Source organism: Myotis davidii, unplaced genomic scaffold, assembly GCF_000327345.1.
Source record: "Myotis davidii unplaced genomic scaffold, ASM32734v1 scaffold1611, whole genome shotgun sequence".
In the NCBI taxonomy this organism is placed as follows: Eukaryota; Metazoa; Chordata; class Mammalia; order Chiroptera; family Vespertilionidae; genus Myotis; species Myotis davidii.
The window spans coordinates 74,308-85,653 of record NW_006283011.1 but is presented as its reverse complement, the minus strand read 5'-3'; the positions used below and the strand labels follow the sequence as shown (position 1 = coordinate 85,653).

The 11,346-nt window shown below is 37.0% G+C and overlaps 1 protein-coding gene across 1 annotated transcript in view; it reads right to left on the bottom strand.

The window, feature by feature from the left end:
- The window catches only part of LOC102758860 (regulator of nonsense transcripts 2), a gene marked incomplete at its 5' end in the record, with an annotated part of 86,134 nt that overhangs the window by 10,867 nt on the left and 63,921 nt on the right, over nt 1-11,346 (bottom strand). Inside the window, 4 exons of the mRNA XM_015562047.1 lie at nt 4,536-4,703; nt 7,037-7,135; nt 7,492-7,596; nt 7,974-8,113. Of these exons, the coding sequence (XP_015417533.1) occupies nt 4,536-4,703; nt 7,037-7,135; nt 7,492-7,596; nt 7,974-8,113 (512 nt within the window). The remainder of the gene's footprint in view (nt 1-4,535; nt 4,704-7,036; nt 7,136-7,491; nt 7,597-7,973; nt 8,114-11,346) is intronic.

Below are 11,346 nucleotides of genomic sequence, written 5' to 3'. Positions count from 1 at the left end.
CACCAGCCAGGCCTAGGGACCCTACCTGTGCATGAATTTTGTGCACCGGGCCTCTAGTTATAAATAAAAGACAAAAACACTTTATGACCTGACACAAGTTTTACAAAAGGGAAAGTTCTCAAGTAGTATGTGCTTTAAAAGAATAGAAAAGAGACAGTAATAAATACAGGGAGCACAAGAGACAAATTTCCTGATGCCACCCTCTCCACGTGCCTTTACCTGAGTTCTGCTGTTAAGAAGCTTAAAGCTGTTAAGATACTTTTAAAAGAGAGGTACTAGTTTTAGGATTTTAGATGGCAGAAACTATAGTCACTCAACAAGATTTCCTGGAATATGATAATGGGTAATGGTGATTTACACTGTATTTTAAAGCTACTTCAATTAACAAAATAAACTGATGAACAAAACAGGTCCAGAGGTATGGATGCATGGAACAGACTGACCTATCTCAGAGGGGAGGTGTGTGGAGGGAACAGAAACAGATTAACCAAAGAACTATATGCATATCTGTATAGCCCATGGATATAGATAGCAATGTGGTGAAGGCCTGGGGTGGGGAAAGGGGAGGAAAAGTGGGGGGAAATGGGAGACATTTATAAAACTGTCAACAATAAAAAATAAATTTAGCTCAGTCAGCATGGCTGAGTGGTTGAGCATCGACCTATGAAACAGGAGGTCAAGGTTCAATTCCCAGTCAGGGCCCATGCCCAGGTTGCAGGCTCAATCCCCAGTGTGGGGTGTGCAGGAGGTAGCCGATCAATGATCAATGATTCTCTCATCACTTATATTTCTATCTCTCTCCCCCCTCTCCCTTCCTCTCTAAAATCAATACAAATATAAAATAAAGCTACTTCATAACTAGCTGAAATTGAGAAAAAATACATATATGTATCCAAATACATATACATAATCCCAAGTTACTATGACAGATATTATCAATTACTTCAGTCAAAAGATATGTAAAACAAATGATTCCTTTTAAATATTAACTGAAAAAAAGGGTTGTTTACAAGCATTAAACTATAATATATTGTGCATTTGTTTAAAATAATTAGCTTTAAAATATCATGATTTTATTAATTTAAAACATTTTAGTAATCAAAGCATTTTATTTCAACTCAGTATTCTAATTTATAAATACGTAAACCTAGAAATAAATTATCAATAGAATTATCCTTCTTTCTTTCTACCTACTCACCTCAATGGTATAAATTTTTGTTTTCCTAATGACTACAGGAGGAAGTTATTTCTGAGCACAAATTTGTGCACAAAGAGATCTTTCACTTAAGAACCAAAGATTCCTATAAAGGCAACACATTTCTAGAAAAACCGTTGCACCAAAAGGGCCAACACCCAAAACTCAAATAAAGAAATAAAAATCTGAACAAAATATATTTTCTTTTTCAGACCACAAAAGACCAGTGAGGTTTCTTCAAATAATGTTCATAAAGTTGAAGATTTTCCAAAATTCCAAATAAAGTTTGAGTTTAAAATGTACTTAATAACCAAGTACTCTGAACTTTCACTTCATGTTTGAGAATGTTTTTTAATAAAGTTCAATAAAACTGGTTCCTTAAAAATTAAAATTTTACATTTTAAGAAGGACTTCTACTCATTTTGTATAAAGTTACATGGGTTACACAGTATATAATCTACCCACTTTAAACTAAAAATATTCCTTCTAAGAAATAAGTACACTGTCTTATTTTGAATCATGAGTTAGAATTTAAGTCTGCTGAAATAAATTTATTATTCAAAGCGCAAAAGTATTTTTAAGACAGGTTTTTATTTCATTTATGCCTATCCATTCTGAAAAGGTCATATGGGGTAAACAAGATGACAAAGGTATAATGAATTTTCATGTGTGCCTCACAAAATGGAGGGACAAATGAAAAACTTATTTACTCTTGTGTAATGATATTCCTTCAGTAGCTGCAAGAGCTGCAAGGGAATAGGAATCAAGGTATTGCTAACTGAAGTTGTATGTACTGCCCTTCACAATAAAAAAACACACCTTTTTAACAGCGATGGTACATTTACACAACTGAAAACTACTCAGCCATAAAAAGGAAGAACATTTTACTCTTTGCAACAGCATGGATAGACCTGGAGAGTATTATGCTAAGTGAAATAAACCAGTCAGAGAAAGATAAGCACCATATGATTTCACTCATATGTGGAATTTAATGAATTGAACTAACAAGCAAAATAGAAACAGACTCATAAAAAGCAGGCAAACAGTTCTGCTGGGTGGCAAGGATGTTGGGGAGATAGAGGGATTGAGCAAAAAAGAAAAAAATAGAGAAAGAACTCATGGACACAAACAACAGTGTGGTGAGTGTAGGTGGAAGAGGATATAGGGGGATAAATAGGGGAGGGGAGGCAAAAAACACCCCTTTTTTGGCGCCCAAACATCTGGTATTAAGAACTGAAAGCTTTTAAAAAATAATAAAATGAAGCAGACCTAAAATGTGATGACAGAAATAGAAAAGTCGAACACAGAGAACTTAGTCCCAAGAAAAGCAAAAAGTCTGAACTTTTGAGTATCCTGATAACTGTGGTGAACTAGCATTTCCATATGCACTGAGGACAGCAGATGTGCAAAGTTCAAAGAATTCCTAATTTTTCCAGAGAATGAGTGGAGGACAGATGAGAGTTTAACTTTGACCCGAGGGTGGGACAGGGTGAAACTTTCCTGAACGCACCGTAATTGGAGAATGAAGAAAGACCTTATGGCTGGAAAGGAATTACGAGGACAGTGTCTGAAAAAGTTACAACAGGGCTCTGAACCTAAGTCGAAGTTAACTATTAAAATGAGTCATGATATAAATCCTTTCCAGTGTTCATTCCACATTCTAATTAGCATATAGTTCTTGAATCACAAGATTTACCTGCATTACAGCAAAATAATGGTATACTGTGTAACTTTGATCCTTTGTGTAACTATGAAATTACATGACAAAAGCAGAGATAAAATTTAGGCAATCATCTCTTTGAGAGTGCACTGGTAGGAAGGGAACAGAATATCCCTTCCATTATAGGTGATACCTTATTAGAGGTCTTCCCTGATCATGCACCTAAATTAGCAATCTCCCTCTCATGGCCCAACCCAGTCGCTTTCTATCCTCTTATCTTGCTTTATTTTCCTTCATAGCAATTTACCAACCTGACATTATGTATTTTATTGTCTGCTTTCCATAAATAGAATGAAATCTCCCAAGAGAGGAGCGACTTTGTTTGCCTGCCTTATGTTCTGCACATAAAATAGTACATGGTACGTAGCAAGTAAACAATAAATATCTATTAAATGACTATTTGAATGAGTGTGGGAGCCAGGTATTGGACTCTAAGATAAGCTGTGGTAGCTACCCTATTTCACAGAATCTAAGATTCTATTAGAAGATTATTTTACATACCACTAAACAAGAAAATGCTGTCAATTATCACAAGATTCCATCAACTCTAAGCAACAGCTTGATTTCAAAAATGTTCTTACAGCATTGGTAATGCATGATATATCTTAGAGTGCCTGAGAGCTGGGCTTTATTTTCTTCATAGCACTTTTCACTATCTGCAAGTATATGATGTTTGTCTATCTCCCTCAGCAGGATGTAAGCTGTCAATGTATGAATCCCTGAAGTAACAGCTTAGTAGTCAGGGAAATGATTCTGAGGGTCAACTGTGAAGTATAGGAAAGAAGAGGGAAGCAATCTAAGGAGAATGGAGAAGCATTCATGATCAAAAAACAATTATTTTTAAGAAAAATCGTGACAATTGAGAATTTTCCTTTTTTTTTCATTATCAACCTATTTTTTAAAATTTTTACCCATATTTTTTTCTTAAAGAGAGAAAGAGGGTGTGTGTGAGAGAGAGAGCGAGCGAGAGAGAGAGAGAGAGAGAGAGAGAGAAACATCGATTTGTTGTCCCACTGATTTATGCATTCATTGGTTGATTATTGTATATGCCAAGGGTCCTCAAACTACGGCCCGCGGGCCACATGCAAATACAAATATTGTATTTGTTCCCGTTTTGTTTTTTTTACTTCAAAATAAGGTATGTGCAGTGTGCACAGGAATTTGTTCATAGTTGTTTTTTTTTAAACTATAGTCCGGCCCTCCAATGGTCTGAGGCACAGTGAACTGGCCCCCCATTTAAAAAGTTTGAGGACCCCTGGTATATACCCTAACTGGGGATGGAACCCACAACCTTCGTGTATAGTGACAACGCCCTAACCAACTTAGCTATCTGGGCAGGGCCTGAGCATTTTTTTGAGATGTATCTGTCATCTTTTCCTTTCCCATTATGAGCATACTTAGGAACCCTCCCTACTGAAATAAATGTCCTTTCCATTCAAAAATACCATTCTGTACAAGTCAGAGATGTGTCTTCTGAATATATACTAGATGAAATTATTTCTAATACTGAATATTTCCAACTCTTTTCCCCTTGTAGGCAAAAAAACAATTTAGAACCTAAAAAATATAGTTACTCCTTATATTTGATAACAATTATGAATACAGTGGGCAGTTTCTTACCTGCTGTTTATTGCCTTTTCTAGTTAACATGACAAATGGCATCGTGTCTGCAGACTCTGCCTCTCCTTCACCACCACCAAGTGGGGGCCCTTTCCTCAGCTGACTTTTGAGATGCAAGGGAATAGCAACATCAAGTTGGTGCACTTTAAGAGATTCGCCACTTCGTTGCTTAAAGACAGAAATGAAAGAATATAAATACTCCAAGGCACACTGACATATGTCAATATAAATTGCAAACAATTCATAAAGTGTTATATTTCTTAAAACACAATAATTAGAGTCTGAGTAATCTTTGTGACATGCAGATGAAACCACTGTCTTGCGTGGCCCCCAAACCCCTAACTTGCCTTGTAAGAACTGTGACTTGGCTCCTGGTTGTCACTCCAGCCTCTCCATGCCAAACACACAATGCTATTGCTTCTACTAAATTTCCCTGTTCCTCTAATGTACTGTGCCCTTTCATTCATAATCACAGCATACACCTTCCCTCATAATTTTCGTGTCATAACTGCCTGTTTATTCGTCACTCTCCCCACAAGGCTGGTGGGTTTCATCACTGTATATGCCCTTTTCCCTAGTGTTCTATCGCAATGCTTTACACGCAGCAAGTACTCAATTCAAATTTCCAAATAAATGGAATCTATTAATGCTCACATTAAGTTCCTGCTTGTTAATAACAATTATTTTTAACATTTACACTAGATTTATCAACCAATTTATTTAAACAAACCTTCACTGAAGACTTACTGTGTTAGGCTGGAGATATTAATATTTAAAAGAATAGTCTCTACTCTCAAAGAACTCATTAATTAAATATGATTCATCCAAGTTATATACTAGTAAGCTGTGCTGGAGATGGAGATGGAGTTGGCTGACTGGGAATGGATAGATAGGTGCTGAGATTTCACAAAAAAATGAATAAAAATGGGACATTTGAGAACATTAAAGACTTCATACTACTTCTTCTAAGCAGATGGGATATGTAGGAAATTTAGGCACCGAAAAAACTGGTGCAAAAATAAGGATATGAAACAGCACAGTGCATTTAGGGAACTCCAAAAAAACCTCTATGTCTGATGAATGGAGCACTAATGAAGAAAAAGCTAAATATGATTATTCAAAGCTAAGCAGGTAATGCTGAAAAGCCATGAAGGTTTTCAAATGGCTGTACTACAATTTAAATAGTCTTTTAATAAAGGCTCAATATTTGCAAGAGACTTGCAAATCAAGCAAAATGGTAATAAAGGTGTAAGATTTTATTGTTTTTTATTTCTAAGTTCTAATTTCTTAGATTTATAAACGTTTTATTTAAAACTTGAAAGGATCATGTTAGATGAATCTTGATTTGTAAATTATCTATTAACTAGAGCCCCGGTGCATGAAATTCATGCACTCAGCGGGGTTGAGAGCGGTCCCTCAGCCCAGCCTGTGCCCTCTTGCAGTCCAGGAGCCCTCAGTAATGTCTGACTGATGGCTTAGGCCTTCAGACAGACAACCTTAATGTTGCCACTTCCATGGAGGCAGGAGAGGCTCCCGCCACTACTGCTGTGCTCACCTGCCATGAGCCCGGCTTTTGGCTGAGCGGCGGCCCCCCTGTGGGAGCACACTGACCACCAGGGGGAAGCTCCTGCATTGAGTGTCTGCCCCCTGGTGGTCAGTGCGCATCATAGCAACCGGTCATTCTGCTGTATAGATTTTGCATATTAGCCTTTTATTATATAGGATTACACATTGGGGTTCCTGAAGGCTCAACTCTGAATCATCCTCTTTTAACTCTGTTCCCTTTCTAGTAAAACTCCTTAAGAGTTATCTACATCTGTTATCCATCATTTTCACCTCCTCCCTTCTCATTTTCCACTAAACCCACCCCAAGTAGCTTTCACCCCACCATTCCAACAAAGGCACTCTTGTCAAGTCACCAAAGTGTTTAACAACAGCTACGATGTATAGGGCTAAAGTAAACAGTCTATGAGATTTCAACTCTATAGGAAGACATCATTACTCTAAATCACTGGGATGATGGAGCTTTTTCTAAAATACAGTGTATTAATGTCATGAATACATTAAACAATTAACACTTCTTTAAACATCAAATAACTAATATTCCTTTAAATATTTCTGTTATTCAAATTATATATCAAATTTAGGAATTTACAAAATTAAATTTCCCTAAATACTTATCTTCTGCAAAGTATGTATGACTCCTAAACAAATTGCAAGTAAAGGGTCTTAGAGATGATTCAGGAAGAAAAGGTGAAAGTTGGTACAATAAAATTACTCTATTCCAGGTCTTATATTTACTACATTTATCCCCATACTATCTTAAAGAAAGTTACAAATCAGGACATGAAATGCAAGTACTGGCAGCTGCAAACTGTACAAATATGGAAAATGCTGCAGAAGCAAATGTTTAGATAGTAGAGACCCTCCTATTAACCAGAACTGAATGTGCTGCAGTTTTGTACTGAGAAGATATTTTGGACTAGAGCAACATTTCATACCTGAAGATTTTCTAACATCATTTTATCCAGAGCTTGAATGAAGTCCTCATCTTCTACACAAGGTACATGCTTAAGTCCACCTCCTTTGATCATCACCTCCTTATTAAAAATAAAACAAAACCAAGAAATAAGACCAGAAATTGTAACATTAATGTTTTGTATAACAGAGCCTTTTGTATTGATAACTTGTTTAACATATTTAAGGAATGAGTGAGTAAAATATATAATATTATTAAATATTAAAATAACTTAAATAAAAGTATTTAGGAAAACAAATTGAAAATAAATACCTAAAGAAATAGTTTTTAATAATTATAAGAAATGAAACTTTGGTGGCTAAAACATGCCAAACTGCAGTTAAAAAAAATCTTAAAAATAAATAAATAAATAAATAAAACTGAAATACTATGAAAATGTTGCACAATTTCAAGAAGCAAATTTTCAGCCATACATACGGTATTTTCTTCATCAGTTTCATTCTCCTTATTTGAATCTGTAAGATAATCTGTATTCTCTTCCTCTTCTTCATCTCCTTCCTCCTCATCATTATCAGAACCCTCCTGAAATTATTTAACATTAGATGATTAAAACATTTTTAAAAAGGGTTATTACATTTTACATACCTTAAGACGATTTTGAAACATCTGTATAACTGTTTATTATTCCCAAATGTAGAGCAAAGTCAGCGGGCAACAATTACTACATACCTCGCCCTTCCTCTCTGATTAAATAATAATAATGAAAACAATCCTATGATCAGTACTTACTTTTTAAAAACCCGTAATTAATCCAGAGACTTTATATCAGAGATACTATTAGTTACATTTACTATAATACAACTGAGGGGTAGATTTTATTTTATAAAGAAAATTTTTGCTCATATAGTCAAAATACTCTAGTACAAATGTACCTATTTGCTATAAATAAAAGTCATCACCTCTTCTTCTGGTTCATTTACTTCACTTTCATTTCCAGATTGTTCTTCTGTTTCAGCTCCTCCTTCTTCTTCTTCTTCATCCTCTTCAAGATTTTCTCCTTCTGTCATAGAATCTTTTGAATCTTTGTCATTTACTAGGCCTTGAAGTAAGAGGAAAGCAGAAAAATACATTTAAAAAGATAAAGGCAAGTTTTCAATACCATTTCATTTAAAAGTATGTATTAAGAAAATTCAATAGCCACTTTTTTCAAAACAACAGTAAAATAGGAACAAAATTTTAAACTATTTTGATAAACATTTAAAAAATTAAACAACTTCATTTCAGCTGATATTTCTTAGGCACTAACAAAAAAGAAAAAAACACATTTTCCCCTTTTCTAGAGCTTCAAACTGTTTATCGCACTCTCAAAAAAACAAAGGCAAAAAGTAGCAGCACATAAGATGCTACCTCAGCCATATAAAATGTACCTTGGTTCCACTTTTTTTTTTCAGTTCCACTTTTTAATCAAGTATTTCAAGAATTTCTAAAAACTCAAAGATATAAAATTGTCACTTTAATGGAGAAATCACATTTGATTATCTATTTGAATGTCTGCAAATCAGGACTAAAGAAAGGCAAAGCAATATGTTGACACACCTAACAACTGTGCCACCACAGAACTTAGTTTTTTCCTTCAGTAACAGCATTCTCCTCCTGAGGGTACTCCCTGGTTGAATTTGCTTCCACCTCCCCATGTTCATCCACATTTCACTATCTACTTAATTCTTCTTATCATCTGAATGCCAAACTACTTCTCTACTTTCAAGAAGCACATAATATGGCTTCATCAGATCCCTTTCCCATGTTTTCTCCCACGCCTTCTGCTATAGTGAGGTCAGATTCTTGTCATTAAAAAGCACACTACCTTGCAATATTGCTCATCAATACTCTTCTCAATATAAATTCCATTACTTTCCCCCCTACTTGCTTCTAAAGCACTTGGAGAGTTTATCAGAGCACTTTACATTTAAGAATATACATACCATGTAATATTTTTTAAATTATTTCAGAAGTGTTACATTAGATTAGAAGACCCTTAAAAACAAAGAAGTTCTTTTATATGCATATTCAAAACTTATCAGAGGCCATATATTGATAAATACACGGTAGGTGTTTAGTAAATAGTTATTAACTCACAGAATCTTGGTCAATTAGTGCAGAAAGAAATTTTACTAATGATGTGATTTAACCCTTCCATTTTATGAGGACTACTAAAGGCCAGAGAGTTTTAATAACCTAACCAATAAAAGTAAAAAAATTACTCCTATGAACCAGGAGGTCACGGTTCAATTCCCAGTCAGGGCACATGCCTGACTGCGATTGCTGGCTCAATCCCCAGTAGGGGCTGTGCAGGAGGCAGCCAATCAATGGTTCTCTCTCATCATTGATGTTTCTATCTCTTGCTCCCTCTCCCTTTTTCTCTGAATTAAAAAAATATTTTTTTAAAAAACAGAAAAATATAGAAGCACAGAGTAATTAAAATTTGGAAATTTAAAAAAAAATTGAGAAGATGGATGAAGCTCAGTGAGATCTATTTTACATGGAAAATAATACTGAAAAATAAAGTTGGTGTCTCAGATTTAAATTCCATTTAACTTAAACATTTTCTACCTACTACTTATTAGTTTTCATAGAAACAAATAGACTTTATATGTTAACTAGAGGCCCAGTGCACAAAAATTTGTGCACTCAGGGGTTGGGGAGTTCCCTCAGCCAGGCCTGTGCCCTCTCGCAGTCTGGGACTCCTCAGGGGATGACCACCTGCTGGCTTAGGCCCGCTCCCTGGGGGATTGGGCCTAAGATGACAATCAGACATCCCTCTGGCAGCCTGGCAGCCCTCGGGGGATGTCCTTTTGCCAGTGGGGAGCAGGCCTAAGCTGCAGTCGGACATCCTTAGTGCTGCTGAGGAGGTGAGGGAGCTCCCACCACCACCGCTTTACTGGCAGCCATCAGCCTGGCTTGTGGCTGAGCAGAGCTCTCTCTGTGGGAGCACACTGACCACCAAAGGGCAGCTCCTGCATTGAGCGTCTGCCCCCTGGTGGTCAGTGCACGTCATAGCAACCAGTCATTCCTCCTCGTTTGGTCAATTTGCATATTCTGGGATTTATTTACCTTCTATAATTGAAACATTGTTGCCTTCACTGCTCGCTCCCAGCTCTGAGGCCATAGCCCGTTGAAAGCAGCTATCTGGGGTTTGTTTAGCTTCTATAATGGAAACATTGCTTCTTTCGGGCTCAGAGCCGGGCCGCGGCAGGCCGGGAACCTTGGCTTCTTCCAACACTGGAGCAAGCAAGCCTCCTGTTTGCTTCAGCTGTGTGGCTGTTGGCCGCCATCTTTGTTGGCAGTTAATTTGCATATCACCCTGATTAGCCCATGGGAAGCATAGTGGAGGTATGGTTAATTACCCTTTTTGTCTTTTATTAGATAGGATTTTATTTATTTATAGGGACATGAAGAAGCAAAATATCGGAAAAGTTATCAGGAGCAAAAGCTATTAGGACTGTATGAATCTAAGTATTCTCAATAAAATATCACAGTGGTGATAAACTCACATACCATCACACGCTTGTTATATCCATTTAAAATGTGCCATGGAAAGAACTATCCTATATAATAAAGAGGTAATATGCAAATTAACCCTCAAGCCCTCACAAGATGGCTGTCTACGACCAGGCCAGCAGGGGAGTTAGTGAGGGACAACCAAATGACTGAACAAGCAGGCTGCGTGAGGTGACCAGGCTGGCAAAGAGGGGGCAGTTAGGGGCGACCAGGCTGGCAGGGGGGTGCAGTTTGGGGGCGACCAGGCCGGCAGTGGGGGCAGTTGGGGGTGACCAGGCTGGCAAAGAGGGGGCAGTTAGGGGCAACCAAGCAGGCAGGCAGGGGAGCGATTAGAAGCCAGCGGTCCAGGATTGTGAGAGGAATGTCCAACTGCCAGGTTAGGCAGTCGGACATCCCCCAAGGGGGCCCAGATTGGAAAAGGTGCAGGCTGGGCTGAGGGGTCCCCCACCTCCCATGCACAAATTCTGTGCCCTGGGCCTCTAGTATTGTATAAGTCTTTGTTTTGATAACCACACCTCTAATTTGTAAGGAAAATACATACTATTTATAACATTTTCATTTTCATTGCAAGTTAGTTTCAAAAACTATTTATAAATATTATATTCTGCATTTGCTAAACTATATAACGATCCAGTTGCTGAACCATAAGGCACTGCAATCTAAAGTAAACAATGCAAATTAAAATCTTATATAATAAAAGGGTAATATGCAAATAGACCAAATGGCAGAGCAACCGAACAGCCAATCAAAGCATAATATGTTAATTATATGCTA